This window comes from Pagrus major, chromosome 23 (assembly GCF_040436345.1).
Source record: "Pagrus major chromosome 23, Pma_NU_1.0".
NCBI lineage: Eukaryota > Metazoa > Chordata > Actinopteri > Spariformes > Sparidae > Pagrus > Pagrus major.
Window position 1 is genome coordinate 8,230,371 of NC_133237.1, and position 17,452 is coordinate 8,247,822.

Consider the following 17,452-nt stretch of genomic DNA (forward strand, 5'->3'; position numbering starts at 1 on the left):
ACCAAACATCCTGGAAAATGACAAAGTTACGTTTTTCTCTTAATTACATAATCGCCATCAGTAAACGGGATGCTGTCTGACTCTATCACTTGCGGGGAGGGAGGCTGTTTATGGGGGAAAGTTCACTGAAGTCTTCACCGCAACAAACATTTGGCGAGTTAAAGTTTTTTGCCGGGGACACTGTTTTTCGGGCAGAAATGTGACGAAGAGTCGGTCGGACTTCTCCACGAATAACTGCGGTATTTTTTTCCTCATATAAGTTGCCAAAGACACAACCAGTTACTACGTTACTGTTGTATGGTCATGTAACGTTGCTTTGTATCTATATTTTGTTGAGTGAAGGATCTGTACAGTTATCAGACAGTGAACACCAGACCGACACGCCCCCGCTCCGCACCGCCGGCTTATCCGTTCACACTGATTCGGTTCGCCAATACTGTGCCTCTCCGGAGGCGCATCAGAGGTGCAGCAAAATTTCACGAGTAACTAGGCTATTTTTAAAATGTAAGGAGTAGAAAGTACAGATAATTTTGTGAAAATGTAAGGAGTAGAAGTAAAAAGTTGGCTGAAAAATAATTACTCCAGTAAAGTATAGATACCCAAAATTTCTACTTAAGTAAGGTAACAAAGTATTTGTACTTCGTTACTTGACACCTCTGAAAAACAATTTATTCACTCTGCCATTGCACAGCTCAACAGCAAATTAAAAAAAACCTCAGGACTCACTGAGCTAAACCAGCGTATAGCATTTTAATGTTTACAGTAAATTTAATATTTATTTCATCATATAGTCACTGGTCAATCTTTTTTAACTGATCTTCTTACTGTTTGTAAACAAGATTCTACTTTTTACCGTAGAAAAGATGTATAGCAATACATTTCTTTCTTTTTTTTTTTTAGATCAGATTAGAGGACAGACTTGAAAAAGCACTGAACCATTGTGTGTTTTGTTAATGGTTAATTCAATGGTATCAGTTGTAGGGTTTCGGGGAAATCACGAGTTTGAGCTGAACTGCTTTCACTTTCACTCTTTGTCATCACTGGTTTATATAAATGCAGAAGTTTATTTTGCAGTACAGACAGGAAAATGTGTGAGGGGCAGACAAACAGCTCATATTGTGAACTCTGGTTATTTTGAAGGATTTGTAACAAGGCAGCACATCTACTGAGACCAGGCAGAACTATTAAAACACAAAGGTGAGTTTACAGTTTTTATTATCAGATTAAATTTCATATTTGAAATGGATTACCTTTACCATACTTTACTTTATGTAGAAACGTTAAGAACTGTGAACATAATTTCCCAAATGTAAGACCAAAATTCAAATTTTAATTAAGTTTAATATTCATTTAATTTTATCTTTTCTACCTAATCTCCTAACTGGTGGTCCGAACAACATTCAACTTTTTACTGCATTAAAAAACAGACAGATGTAATGTTTTATCTTTTATGTACTATTGATGTTCTTAAATGTACTGTGTGTATTTTTTATTAAGGTTGTCAAGCGTTTAATTAATTAGAACTTTCAAGATGAATTATTAAAATTAATTGCACATACCAATATTTGCCCTAATGTTACAATGCGTAGTTTTGGTAGGACCCAGAAGCGGACAACAAGGCAGGGAGTAGAGTGCAAGGAGATTTATTGACACTTCACAAGGGTTATGCAACTGCGGTCAAGCCTGCCTCCACTCCGATAACCCCGGTCAAACTAGCCCCCAGTTATTTTGTGGTGCCTATATATAGTAGATATTATGGTAATGCAGCGCAAGAATAGAATTTAAAATAAAGCAATGAACACAATTTCTCATCGGTCAGTCTGTTAATTGATGAATTAATTAATCGATTAGTTAATCGATTAATTAATTGAGCTTTTAAGGAATTCATTGAATATTTACTTAATTCATTTTACCATCGTAATTCTGAAAACTACCGTTTCCACAGACTGATTTCAGTCAGAATGATAGTACTCCACCTCAGAGTGTCACTCCGATAATACCAGGAAGTTCCGATGTGGAATTTCAAAATTTTAAGAAGGCTTCAATGTGATCAGAATTACGATGGTAAAATGAATTAAGTAAATAATCTATGAATTCCTTAAATGCTCAATTAATTATCTAATCGATCAATTAATTAAATTAATTAACAGACCGAGTGAATAAATGAGAAATTACGTTCATAGGTCGTTGCTTTTATTTTGAACTCTGTTCTTGCGCTGCATTACCGTAATATCTACTATATACAGGCACCACAAAGTAACTGAGGGCTAGTTTGACCGGGGTTTACGGAGTGGAGGTGGGCTTTGACCGCAGTGTTATGCAAATGAGAGGAGAGAGAGGCTCTGGCTAGAGACTCAAACTTGAAGCTCCAATGGCATGAAAATTCCTTGCTGCATAAATAAATGGTGCTCCAACATCTGGGTGCTTTTTGAAGCCCCACTCCAGTGTGTTTGTATTTTAAGGATCTTTCCTGACAATGTTTTAATTTTTTATTTAAAAAATAAAAACTGATGCCAAGATAGAACTACAGTAGAATCTGGGACTTTTATGTCATCCACTGAGCTTGGCTTCTGGTGTTAAAAGAGTGGTGTGGCTCAGGTCTTTAGTGAGTGGAGCGCTCAGAGCAGACAGCTGTTAGCCTCCACAGTAGACACAAAGTTTAGTGAAGTTGTCTAGTGGCAGTAAATGTACAGTACAGGTAACAGTTTAACAACCTACACCTACATTGCTTTATCAAGATAAAATGTACAGATATTTCCCTCTAGAGTTAGTGGAGACCAAGCACTGACCAAAAACAGTGTGAATAATGGACTTGTGTTTTTCAGGTAGCTGAAACATGAGTCCCATTAAATGCTAATGTTTTATAATTACTGAATGTATAAATATGCAACTGTTTGCTTACAAGGTCATAATATCAAGAGAGCGTCTGGTGGCCTTGCATTGACCCATGGGTATCAGCCAGACACAGCCTGAACAAAGTACATGGAGCTGCTGCCCTGTGGGTCCACCACCTTCAGGGACAGAGATATACAAAAAACTGTGGGGGACGCTAAACTGGGCAAAATGCCAATTTCTACATAATGTTGCTTTAAAATTAAAACACCTCATCTCTATTTGGTATAGAGGAGATGCATCTTGTTGAACAGTGAAATTTTTGAATACACACATCATTTTTGCAAATAAATCTTCTTCAGCTTGAATAGTTCACTGACAACAACATTGTTTTATTGTTTTATGTTTCTACAATCTGCTTGTTTTTACATTACCCTGCAGGAGACGAGCTGGAAGAGAGAGCAGCTACAACAGAGGGGAAGGTGAGATCTTTCAACCTCAGTACTCATTGTCATAGCATTTATTTCTTTAACCCTACTTATTTATTCTACTTTACCTCATTACCTATTGCACATTACACACATTATCTCAATCACAACTGTAGACTAACCTGAAGATAGTGACTCTGTTCAGTTTTAGTCTGAATGAGGACAGATTGTGACTCGCTGAACCTCCTGGTGCAGTTGGAAACACTTTCCCAGAAGAAATTACTTTCTTCTCACTAAATTACAAACCTGCTTGCATTTAATTTGTGGATATCGTATTTCCTTGCTTTTATCCTTTTGTGATAATCTCAATGGATCAATCTGCGGGAGCTCAAAGTCATATAAAATCATCTCTTTTCTTAGCGTGATCCAGCTAATGTTGCTAAACACTCAGACAAGAACGATGACATCACCAGAGAGGGAGGAGATACTGAAAACAAGTCTGTGATCCCATCTGTAACCACTGATAAAGGTAAGATTTTAATTTTTTGGGGGTTGTATATGAATATACATTCAAGCTTCATACAGGTTTGAAGAAATACAGGAACTAATCTATATCTCTAATATCTCTGATATTTGTTGTCTTTGACCCTTCAACAGAAGAGGCTGATGAAGGTAAAGAGATCAACAGTGAAAGCAGCAGTAACACAAGTGAGAGGTCCATGGAGGAGAGTGCAGCAGTGAAGGACACAAGTCAAACATCTCAGACAGTTTCAACAGCTACCAAAGAAAGTAAGAATTACTTCATTTCCTTTTATTGTTGTTTTGCATTTCTGCAAACTTTTTTTTATAAATAAAACAACATGGTGTAAATGTTTTACGTTAATAACAGCTTCAAAATCATGTTGATGGTACAGTGTCTTGTAATAAGGTGACTGGTGTCTCTGTCTCAGCCACTCTGTCCCCATCACTTGTTTCTGCACTATGTAACTACAGTGAGAGGGTCGGATCACAGTGTTACATACATGTTTACTTCAACATACAAGTTTTCAACACACAACACTGTTATGATGTAATGAGTTTTGTTTGTAGTTGGCACCTACATTACATCTGACAGATTGTTACAGACCTGGGATTTGTGTTAACGACGGCGGTGTCTACATAATGTTGCTTTAATAATAAAACACATAATCTCTATTTGGTATAGAGGAGATGCATCTTGTTGAACAGTGAACTTTTTGAACACACATCATTTTTGCAAATAAATCCTCTTCAGCTGGAATAGTTCACTGACAACTTCAATCCTGTGATCTGCTTGTTGTTACATTACCCTGTAGGAGAGGAGCTGGAGGAGGAGGAGAGTGCAGCTAAAACCAACGTGAAGGTGAGATCTTTTCAACCTCAGTACTCACAGCAGTATTTATGTTTAATGCCACCTGTTTTTCTAAAGTTAGACCTTCAACTGAAGATTGGAGCTGTTTATGTTTTAGTTAAAAGCAACACTAGGTAGTTTGGACTCATTACTACCCCCGGCTGGTTGAGAAGCGCAATTATCTGATACTAGTGTCGTAAATACTGTCGCTGTATGAGCATCCCTGGGGAAAATTAATACACGTGAATTTGTTGACGGAGCCAGTGTGACAGTTTAACTGGTGTTCATTTTAATTGGCGAGGGTCCCAGATGTGCTGGAGTAGTGGTTTGAGAATCCCGTCTCGAGAGGGGTCCTCGGCCCTGTCCGCTGACCAGGAAAAACATTCTGACCACTCGGGCGAGTGGTCTCCCATGTAACTGGAATGCAGCATTACTAAATACAATCGCAAGTTGTGCCGTTGTGTTCGGCGTAATAACTACAACCAACTCGGTATGACAACAGTAAGTAGCATGCTAACGTTACCTCCCGACCACACTGTTCAACAATTACGTTGATTATCTGCATGAACTACGGAATCCGCCACATTTAAGACAAGACATTCATCGTGTTTTAGTAAGTTAGTCGTCGTTTACAGTCACTACATGAAGACGTGCAAGCTGTCGAAACGGACAGCACTAGATTATCTCTAGGCAAATAGTGCCCCCAATGAACACCACATAACAACAAATCGACTCAAAGTAATATATATATATATATATATATATATATATATATATATATATATATATATATATATATATATATATACATATATATATATATATATATATATGTAATATATGACTTACAAATCCAGTAGCATCTAGGCTAGGTCACCATCAGTCTTGAAACCCATTTCTTCTCTCAGCTCGCTCCACCGAGTGTAAGCTGGTCTAATATTTAGGTCAGGTATACCTACCTGCTCTGACACAGTGCGGTTTGCGATATTTTTTTTCGTAGGATAAGTCCGGGAATCTCATTATATTCATGAGGCGCCCTCATCTTATTGGCAGATCAAGGTGCTTTGTGATTGGTGAAGCAACCCTACTATATTGTATACAATTGTGTATTATATTAAACAATAATAATTAAATAATACACAGGTTCATATTCATGTTTTTATTATAAACATGTAGGGGGGCCGCCATCCCACTGCAGTTTATAAACAGACCTTGTTAACTGATATCGATGCCAATATGCATGATAATAATGCAGCCAAGCTATTCAAATTTACGTTTTTATTTGAAACATAAACAGGGTTCCCACATGTCCTTGAAAACCTGGAAAATGGTTGACCAATTTTCCAATCATAGAAAACACATGAAAAATGAGAAGGAAAAAAAGTCAAATGTCCTGGAAAATGATTTATCACATAGTTGAGTTGATCAAAAGTTATCATATAATTTCTAAGCATGTAAGAGATTATTTCATAAATTATAGCCATAGACCGCACATCTACAAATATTAATAAAGTACAACTGTCGAAAAGAACACTTCTCCAAAGCTTGAATGGAACGGGGGATGTATAAATGTCCTGGAAAAGTCCTGGAAAATGATTTCAATAAAAGAGTGGGAACCCTGATAAATGTGGAAACTAAATGATATGAAACATTGCCTCATCAACCAAAAATTCCACGACCCCCCTGCAACACCAAATCAAACCTCCGATCAACCTTTTTATCAAGGAATGAAAAAATAACAAATAATTATTTACAACATTTTACTAAAGAAATCATGACTGTCATCAACCCAGCTAGTGTGTTAAAAACCACAGTATTTTATCAAAACATCAAACCTCCGATCAAGGAATGAAAAATAATTATTTACAATATTTTACAAAAGAAATCATGAATGTCATCAACCAGCTAGTGTGTTCCACCGAGGGACATGTTTTCTTCCACACAGTGGGCGAGACAATGAGGAGCACTCCTCTTCCTTCCAGTCTTATTATATGGGTGCTCCCTCGCTGAGGCCCTTGTGGGCCGCCCTGATATTAAGGCCCTTCTCCCAACCAGCCTCGCCTTTCTGCGGGCTACAGCTGTGGGCTGGACCTCAATTTGGGTTGTTGTCTGAAGGTGTCCCTTTGGTCTTTGGTACTGGCTCGTCTTGATGACTGGGCACTTATTAAAAGTTGAGAGAGCCGACTGCAGGGAACTGTCAGTTTTTAATTTATTGAAGCTGGAGATGAAGGATGTAATGGGTGCTGTAAAGCTGGGGTCATCTCTCAGCTTCTTTTTCAGGCAATCGAAAACCTGCATCAGCTCCTCCTCCAGTTCAGATGTTCCTTGAGGTAGCATGAAAAAACATTGCATCTGAGGAATGACTTTCCATTACAAGGTGTGTACAGTACAAGGTGTTTATAGTATCACTAAAAATTCATGGTTATAGCCTACTTTTGTAGTCTGAAAAAGTACTATTGAATTTAACAGACAGTTTAAATAGGCTACCTTGTAACCTGACATTTTTCGATAGCCTCTTCCTGCTATCTTCCTCAGAAATGTCATGTGATTCATCAGTGGATTTTTTTGTTAAGACAACTAAGCTTCAATATATTACCTGACGATAAATCACCTTACGGATCACATCATATCAACAGCATTGTCTGTTATAAGAATGTTTTAATAGTACTTTTAATGTACTTTGGAAGTGCAACCATGCTTGATTGTCTTTACCTGAGTCAGTCTCAACAGGAGCCAGTCCACAATCCAGTGGTTCTTCAGTGCCAATGCTGACTACAGATGGTTAGACAGAGACAGACAGACAGACATATAACTGTAAACAAAGGAAAACTCATTCCCATGTAACATCATGTATGATAAAAGCCTGTGTACGGACCTGAGTTGGTCTCATTTGGAGGAAACTCCATGGGATTTGCATCGCTGCCACCTTCGATAAGGATAGTTCATTCTAGTTAAGTTAATATGAACAATCAAATAATGCTGATTACATGATCAAAACATTTCAGTCAGATAAGTCTAGATTGAGTTCAATATATTTTAGAACAGGGAAAACATATGAAATAACACAGAAAATTTAACATTTTAAGAAAAACAATGAAGTAATTTTGAATTTGATGGCAACAACACCTAGCAAAAAGAAAAAGCACAGGTTTTTGATTGTACAGTATTTGTTATTTTTATTACACTGACACCTCATATGTAAGCTTACATAGACATTTCCTCTGCTGCAGTGCACACATACTTTATGTTGTCAAAGAAAAAATACAGTACATTATTTCATTGAACATAGACTAGGGATGTAACGGTATGAAAATTTCACACCACGGTAATAGTGACCAAAATTATCACGGTTATCGGTATACCGCGGTATTTTTAAAATGTCTTCAAAATGTTGAAAAAACACTGATACACTGATAAATTGAAATAATTTCACCAAGATTTATATTTAAATAGATTTATTATATATTAAAAGGGTTAGGGTATAAGCAGCCTGTTTTTGAAACGTGTCCTGTAATGTCTGCGTTACAGAGGTAGAATGAGATGTACTGGCAGTAACACTCGATTGGCCAGCAGACCCTCTCTGTGAAAAAAATGAATAGAAAATGTCATTATTAATTATTACTGTCATTGTTACTTAATACTAAGGGTGCAACCAACAGATCACAAAACTCACAATCTAGATCATATCACTTTTGTGAGAAACAGGTTGGATAATCTTTTAGATCAAAACAAAAAGGATTATTGTTAAATTAATTATGAATACTCTATTTTGGCTCTTATCTCTATCTAGACACTTGTTATATTCACCATTTTAGATTATTCTTTATATATAGTCTATTCTACAAATAATCCACAAGTATTATATATTTCTGATATTACTTATATATATTGGCTGTCTGTCTCTCTGTCTGCTTGCTCGTCTGTTGTCAATGGACTCGGTCAATCTGATTGGTCAAATGGCTGCTGAGCCACAGGTAGACGCTGCTCCGGTGAACTGAGCTGAGATGAAAGTCAGTCATCTCAGTCAGTTTGCATTCACTAACTCAGTCCACCCAGTACGTGTTTGTCTCAAATCCTCCTCACAGCAGCTCTGCATCAATGTTTGGGGAATTATTAGGTCGACTTTAAAAAGTGAAATCTACAATTAATAAGCGGTTCAGATAACGTGCCAAATCACGGATCAACTTCGTTCAGTTACACCACTATCTGGTCAGTTTACATTAGTGACAACAGCAAATTAGACAGAGAAAACTCGACATACACACATCATTCACCTGAGCTTAAGGTTAATTTACCTTGCATTCACTTAACAGTTGAGGGCGATGGTCGCGCAAATGAGTAAGTAAATTGGATGTGTTGCCGCCCCTCGCAACAACTTTCCTCTTGCAGCTCCTGCAGATAGGGCTGCCATCCTCGACCAGCTGTCCCTGAGCTTTCTCATAACAACCAAAATACGCCCAGACTTCAGATTTGGTTCTCTTTGAAGGCGGAAAAATGCCTTGAGGGCCGCTACTATCACGTCTTCCCTCCGCCATGTCTTCTTCACTACATAACAAGCGCACGTTGCACGCTGCCTGCGTAGGGAGACTTGGATAAAGTATCTCGCGAGTTTTCCACACCGTGGTTATCGACCGCGGCGGTGACCATGGTAATTAAAACTTAAACGGTAACCTTCACCGTCGGGAATTTTACCGTGGTTTACCGTGACACCGGTAACCGTTACATCCCTAACATAGACATTCCTCCAAACAACAGTTTACAAAAGCTAGACATGAGAATCTAGAACAAAGGATGTATCCATAGATTCTTTGTTCCAGATTCATATGTCCAGCTTTTGGAGGGAGATCTCCCTCCAAAACAACAGTTTACAAACGCTGGAGCCGGCGCGACCCCACTCAGGCTGCAGAGGCGTCAACGTTCATCCTATTAACCGTTATTCTACCACTTAACTGAGTTTAGAAACATTATTTTAAGGTCGAAAAACGACCTAGTGTTGCTTTAAGACTTGAACAGAGTTTGACTCCATGGATCTCCTGGTTAGACACATGGATGAGTTGAAAACATTTTCCTAAAGGAAAAAACTTTCTTCTCACTAAATAACAAACCTGATTGCATTTAGTTTGTGCATATTGCTTTCCTTGATTTTATTTCTGGTGGTACTACTGTGTGTTGTTGATCTTAAAAATGAAATGAAATAATTTGGTTTCTCAGTGTGACCCAGTGGATAAACCTGCTGATGTTGAACGCTGCGAGAAGAATGACAACAACACACCAGTAGCAGGAGAGTCTGAAATCAAGTCTGTACCATCTGCAACCAAAGAGAACGGTAAGATTTTGTTATTATTAACATAATTAATAGTAATTAATAGTACAAAAACATGAAATTGTCAAAATCATAACTGATATAAATGATAAAAATCCAGATGTTACAGGATAAAATGAAACAATGGTCCAAAAGCACGTTGCTCTGACCCTTTGATGATGAAGTTAATTATTCTGCGGCAGGTACTTCAGATATGAATCTGTGTGGAAACAAGGATAAGGTAAGAGAATCTTAACTTTATTAACAAGATCTGTAGGACTATTTACTTCATATCCCATCCTATATCAATATAATTCTTTACAAACAGTACATTTTTAATTACTTATTTACAGAAGTCAGAGAAGATTTCTGAAGAGACCAACATGAAGAAACAATATCAAGCACAAACTGAAACACTGCTCGGCAGACTTCACCTTCAAGACAAACATCAGTGGAAGTTTTCACCAGCAGATTTTCTTCAGATAGGTCCACCTGTGAAACAGGATCATGTCACATGTGAGAAAGATCTAGCTCATACTTTTCTTCACAGGCTGATGATGTTAGACTACAGAGCCAGATATATTCCTGTAAGACAAGACAGTTCTGAGACAGACGATAGTGATTTAGATGCTTTTTTCAGCACCACTGTAGACCCTGATCAATCATCAAAACAGTCTCATGTGCATCCAATGGACGTTCAGATGGCAGTATTTCACTGCTCAGACAGCTTTTTTAAGCAGAACATGATTACAAAGCTGTCACAATGTCAGTACGCTGTACCTTTGCTTGTTCCTGACCCAGTCACAATGGACATTGAATGTCCTCTGTGGACTTTCAGACAAATAACAAAAACATGGAAGATAACACAAACCAAAGATAAATCAGACATTGTCACCATGAAGAGTATGCCCATCTGCAATGCTGAGACACCCATGGTGTCATTTTTCCGTCTGGGTTCACTGTCTCAATCTAAATCTCAGCTGATGAACACTTTGATGAACGACCGTCACAACACCTTCTTCCACAGAAACTGTCGAGGTAGCACAAAGTCTCGCTATTTGATGGATGGAGTGGCAGAGATTGCCTGGTACTGCCCAGCTGGAAAACCCAATGATGCCTTCACTGACTGCATTGCCTTCTGTAATCTACATGGTGATGCTCTGTTAAATGAAAAACAGCGTGACATACTGACTGAAAAATCTTCAGTCAATGTTGTTCTTGTACCAACTCTGGAAAAAGGTGACAAAAGTACTGCAGTTATCTCAGCCCTTTTCAAGTCTCAGAAGCCTCTCATTTGTCTCATTGTTGATGGAAAGTTGGATAATGTTGAGACGAAAAAGGGAAAATACAGAATGGGTCTGAAGGACAGAAGTCAGTCAGATGTTTCTGAAGAACTGAAAGGAATCATTAGAAACATTTTGTCTGAACCACATGCATCCTTCCAGCTTGAAACCATGGCTGAGGTCTCTGGAATCAGAGTGGATGAAGATGACCATCTCTGCCAAAAAGGGAAATCTGCTGCTGAGGGAATAGTGAAGTTGCTTCAGGGGATGGATGGTCTAAAGATTAAAGATACATTTCTCCAATGCCAAGGCCAACTGTGGAGCAAGTGGTGCAGAACAAACAAAGAACTGTATCGCCTCACAGGACATATTGAGGAGGAGAAATCTGAAAAGGAACAAAAACTGAGGAAAATACGAGAAGATCAATGCAAAGCTTCCTGTAGTGAGCTAATGAAGTTGTTCATTGAAAGCCTCTCATCTTTGAAATCAACAGACAGAGAGTATTTTCTGAAATGGACTCAGATCTTAATCGATGCCCTCTGCACAGATGATCTCTCTTCAATTCTCCAAAGCTATGATGAAAAATGGTCTGAGGTCTTGGCTTTGAAGAAGAAGCATGACAAATCTGATCAGCTAAAAATGAAGCGAAATGAGCTTGAAGAAATATCAACAAAACTACAGTCAGCACCTTTTGGCTTGGAGCACATGTTTCGAGAAATGGGACAGATCTATGAAGCCCATAAATCTCTGAAGAAACAACCAACGAGTGGACAGACTGACTGGTCTAAATACCCTGAGCTGGCTGCAGAGCTGATGATATCAGGACACCCAATGGAGCTGATGGATGGTGATGCAGGTCACATGCCTTTAACATGGATCTCTGGTCTGTTAGATGAAGTCATCAAGAAACTGGGCAACAAGAGGGTTTTTGTTTTGTCAGTTTTAGGCGTACAGAGCAGTGGAAAATCAACTATGCTGAATGCCATGTTTGGGCTACAGACTGCAGTGAGTGCTGGCAGGTGCACCAAGGGTGCCTTCATGCAGCTGGTCAGAGTGTCAGAGGAGATCAAGAAAGACTTTCAGTTTGACTACGTTCTGGTGGTGGACACTGAAGGACTGCGTGCTCTTGAGTTGGCAGGTAACACCACTCTTCACCACGACAATGAACTGGCAACATTTGTTGTTGGTCTGGGAAACATGACATTGATCAACATCTTTGGAGAGAATCCAGCTGACATGCAAGATGTTCTGCAGATTGTTGTTCAGGCTTTCATGAGGATGAAGCAAGTTAAACTTTCTCCAAGTTGTGTGTTTGTTCATCAGAATGTCACAGATATTGCAGCTGCAGAGATGAACATGGATGAAAAGAGACGCCTGCAAGAAAAACTGGACCAGATGGCCCAACTTGCTGCAAAGGAGGAGGGTTGTGATGCTGAGTGCTTCAGTGACGTCATTGCATTTGATGTTCAAAAAGATGTGAAGTACTTTGCCCAACTGTGGGAGGGAAGTCCACCGATGGCTCCTCCAAATCCAGGTTACAGTGAGAGCATCCAAGAGCTGAAGACCTTCATCCTCTCTAAAGCTTCACAGTCTGAAGGGATTACTCTGGAACAGTTCAAAAGCAAAATTCATGACCTGTGGAATGCCCTGCTGAACGAAAACTTTGTGTTCAGTTTCAAAAACACACTTGAAATTGCAGTGTACAGAAAACTTGAGGTCCAGTATGGGCACTGGACCTGGACCCTGAGGAGCAACATGTTGACCATTGAAAACCAGCTTTACAACAGAATAGAAAATGGAAACCTGGACAAGATCGAGCTCAGTTATCTTTTTGGAGAAATGAGCAACACTTATAAAGAAATCCAAAAAGCAATGACAACATACTTTAATGATGACAGAGACAAAGAAATGTTGGCTCAGTGGCGAGACCGATTTGAATACAAAATCAAGGAGTTTCATGATGAACAAGTGAGAGGAGTCCAAAGAAAACTGGATGAAGTTATCCAGCAGAAGAAGGCCTGTAAAAAGCTTGATGATAAGAAGACAGAGTTTGAGGACAAACTGCTACAAAAGAGTAAAGAGCTCGCTCATCAGTTAAAAGACAAGGTAAATGATGAAGAGGAACTTAGAAAGCAGTTCAACTCAGTTTGGAGAGGCTGGGTTACTGAGTTAACTGCTGGAACAAAACCTATTAAGGACATCAACTATGAAGCAGATCAGTCAGAAATCCTTCATGAGCTTGGTTTTGAATGGGCTCTCATAGATGAATCCAGAAGCAGTGGCAACTACAAAAAAATATCTGGGGTTGGAGATTACAGTCATTATGTAGCTAGCCGTAAATTGTGGGACAAAGTCACATCTTTCCTTAAAGGGTCTGATGAACAGCAACAGATCAGATCCCTCATTGACGATGTTGAACAACAGTCCCTTGATGCAATCAAAAGCAAACCTGTAGCAACAAAAGGCTACAGTCCAGCTTACCTGGCAGAAGTGGCCAACAAAGTAAAAGAAAAGGTGACAGAATTTAAATCAAAGAGGAAATATACTCTGAAGAAGGAGTTTACAGTTGATCTTGTGCTGTATGTATTTCACAGAGCACAGAGTTGGCTGACAGAGTCGCACAAGAAATTCAAAATGAACAACGATGCGCTTGTTTATTTAGAAAGCAAGAAAGAGCCATATTACAACATTTTCAAAAGTGTCTGCAAAGGAAGCTCATCTGCTGTTGTGCTTGGAGAACTGATCTGTGAAAAACTGAAGAGTTCCACTGTTGAGGCCGTCTGTAACAAGACTGCTAGTGGCATCGCTGATGAGATGAGGTGCAACTTCCCAGCATTCAGTGGGAACAGGTTGGACTTAGAAAAACATGTGTTGAAGTCACTGGCAGAGAAAGAGAAATTTGATGGTTTTATCACTTACATCCAACATCCAAGGAAGCAAGTCGAGACCTTTATAAAAGAGGAAGTAGAGAAATACATCTTCTCAGAACAAAGAGATAAAGTACAGAGTATACTCAAGAAAAATGTTGAAGACATCAAAACATCTGTGAGTCAGGCTTTATTTGAGGCAACGGTGAAAATCGAAACAGAGAAAGGGGACATCGACAAGTGGGTGAAGGAATTTTCCAGTTTGCTGCACAGTAAACTAATATTCACCATTTCTGCTCAAAACTTCAGAGACATAAATGAATTTGACTTTCTTAAAGAAGAGATTGAGAAAGGCCTTGAATGCATCATGGAGGAGATGAGCAGCCTCTCACTGGATAAGATGAAGGAATTCAGGATGAAGCCTGATCAAATCCTCATTGATCAGCTGTGTGACTGCTGCTGGGTGAAGTGTCCATTCTGTGCAGCTGTTTGTACCAACACACTGGCTGATCACAGTCCTGGTGACCACAGCGTGCCTTTTCATCGATTTGCTGCAGTCAATGGATTTCACTACAGAGACACAGTGGAACTGAATGTTGATTTCTGTACAACAGATGTTGCAAGTGATCACAGTTTTTACCCTTCAGGTTCAGACAAGTCCATTCCCTATAAAGAGTACAGGACTGCTGGGCCAGAGTATGCTGACTGGAGAATTACCCCTGATGAGTCAAAGGTGAAATTTTGGACATGGTTTGTGTGTCGCTTCAAGAAGGATCTGGAGAAACACTATAAATTAAAATTCGAGGGCCTTGGTGAAATTCCCTGTGAGTGGAAAACACACACTAAAGAAGATGCCATTAAAAGTCTGGATGAAATGTTCAAGTAGTGAGTGAGCCAATAAAACTACAACCCTGCTGAAAATCTCTTGTTATTCATGAATAACAAAACTGTTTTATCACTGACAGGTGAATTTGTCTGTGAGTGAGAAATGGATTCAGACAACAAAAGTCTGTTTGCTTGATTGAGGTGAAGGAAACAAGGAAAATAATGCAAAATAACAATAGTTATAATTCACATGTACAAAGTCAGTTACATGTACGTATGTAGGATTCATGGCAACATTTTCTATGTAATCATGACTTAAAAGGAAATTAAGACAAGAATTCTTACATTGTGTCACTGTTTGATTGAAACTGAATCCTATTACATCATTGTTTTACAGGATGCACAATATTACGTACTTCTACTATATCAGCATGTAATCAAAGAGTATTTCAAGTTTTTTATTTCATATTTCTACTTTTTAATGTTTTTTGCAGATAAATATCTAAATCTTTATTTTGATGTAGTTTTTGTTTAATCATTTGTTGTTTTTTACAATATGTTTGAAGCTTTGTGTTGAATTTGTTTCAAGGAGCGAAGAAATGTGCCAGAAGTTGAAACACGATGTTTGAGTTTTATGAACATACTTTTAATTCTTTTAGTTTGAACGATGGAATGATGACAATTTTTTTATTTCTCTTTTCATTTTATTTTATCATGTTAAACTCTCTTGAAAGACTTGACAACATACACGTGTTATCACCTTTGTATATTGCTTTTTAAGTTGTATATTTACATTTTCATAGAAAGAATTGATGAAGGTGACATGTGAAATCACAATATATCAAATTTGAAGTTCTGAGGTTTTATTAACATGGAAAGAGTTGTCAGATATATATTGTCAGATAAAATATGTAATTCTTATACAATGAGGAATGTTTTAATGCGTTCAGTTTCTAAAAATCACACCTGAAAATCATGTCAAACAAATATTGCCTTTAGTATTTTTATGCTGTAACGATGAACTTCTTTGAATGTTCACGTTAAAGAACCATCTTCATGATAGTGGATGCTTTATGTTCTAACGTATATGAAGTGTAATCTCATTTTACCTAATCTTAATATGTCCACATTAACGTTTTTTCTTTTTGTCTGGTCAGATTTCTGCTCCATCAAAAGCAAACTACTCTAATATCCTGAATTAATGTAGACAGTGTTGTCTTTGTGAGAAGAATCATTGTGATATGCTTTTATCATTCAATAAACTGACCTTTCAGTGATAATGTATGGAAAAAAAAACTGAGTTTAACTTGTATGTTATTAGTGTGGTTATAGGTGATGGAAATAAATACTTTCTGTTCACTAAAAGACCGGGTTTCTTTCTGATTAATGGTTTTGAACTGACAAATGTGTATGTGGTATTAAACTTCGCTATGCCATGGCCACCCCACACTAGCTTTGTGTCCCATCTGGGCCACCCCAGTAAAAATGTCCTGGATACGCCACTGCCGGGGCCACCCTGAAAACTCATTCAGGGGCCACCCTGAAAACTCATTCAGGGGTGGCCCCTGAAAACTCATTCAGGGGCCACCCCTGAAAACTCATTCAGGGGTGGCCCCTGTGGCCACCCCAGATCTGATAGGTAGCTGGTCAAGTTCGTCAACACAAGAAACATGAGAAATGCTGTCAATCAATGATGACAGCTGATCAGCTGATTTAGGGCCAGTTTTACATTTTTAACTAACACAGTAATGGTCGTACTGAGGCTGTGAGAGCTGATTTCTGCTCAGCGGACGTTTGGCCATGCAGGTCTGATAGGTGAGCCATGAGAGATGAGCGCTGCATCTGCTGCTGCTGCTGGTCCGGTCGGTAATGAAACAGGAGGACGTCACAGTGACAACGTCAACTGCTGGACAAAAACGCTGAAATCTGTCGACTGAGAGGTATGGTAATTTAATGTTTAGTTATGTCGTAGTTCCCTCTGAATGTGTAGGAGAACTTTATCTAGCACTAAGTAGCAGCTAAAAGCTAAGCTAGCAGCTTAGCTACTACACTGCACTAGCTAGCTAAGCTAGCAGCCTAGCTACTAAACTGCACTAGTCTTTTAGCTGCTAGCTAGCTAAGCTAGTCTACAGCTAGCTAGTTCATCTTTTAGCTGCTAGCTAAAAGACGAACTAGCTGCTAAGCTATCCTAGCTTAGCAGCCTGCAAACCAAGTTAAGCATTTAATGTTAGCGTTTTTGTTTTTTTTATTGTTATTTGGATGCCGCCATGAAATATGAAGCGCTGTTTTCTGGACTGAAGACTCAGGTTGTTTTTTTGCAGATGTGTGTGTTCATTAGAGCTAATGTTATATTTTTGACCAACCAGTGTGTGAAATATAGTGTGACAGTCTAGATTTAAGTAGCTATAACACAAGAGCAAGCTGTGATTTATTTATTTGCTCTGTGATTTAAGGGCTGTTCAAAGACTTTTTTCTCTTGGAGATAAAGGACTTTTTGTTTGTATCAATTAGCTCATCTTCACAGTTCACATGTTTTAGAGGTTAAA

General features: G+C 38.6%; 1 protein-coding gene across 2 annotated transcripts; it reads left to right on the forward strand.

Annotated features, from left to right (window-relative positions):
• The first annotated feature begins 1,075 nt into the window (after positions 1-1,075).
• On the forward strand, positions 1,076-16,271 carry LOC141019170 (interferon-induced very large GTPase 1-like). 2 transcript variants are annotated; one of them, XM_073494012.1, is made up of 8 exons: positions 1,076-1,197; positions 3,274-3,314; positions 3,681-3,789; positions 3,918-4,049; positions 4,595-4,641; positions 9,841-9,955; positions 10,135-10,172; positions 10,285-16,271. In XM_073494012.1, exons 4-8 carry the CDS (start codon positions 3,980-3,982, stop codon positions 14,965-14,967), a joined length of 4,953 nt encoding a protein of 1,650 aa, XP_073350113.1. In that variant the 5' UTR covers positions 1,076-1,197; positions 3,274-3,314; positions 3,681-3,789; positions 3,918-3,979; the 3' UTR covers positions 14,968-16,271. The 2 variants fall into 2 exon arrangements, with proteins under 2 accessions (XP_073350113.1, XP_073350114.1); XM_073494013.1 differs by lacking the exon at positions 1,076-1,197 and having other exon boundaries at positions 3,211-3,314.
• Positions 16,272-17,452: the final 1,181 nt, after the last annotated feature.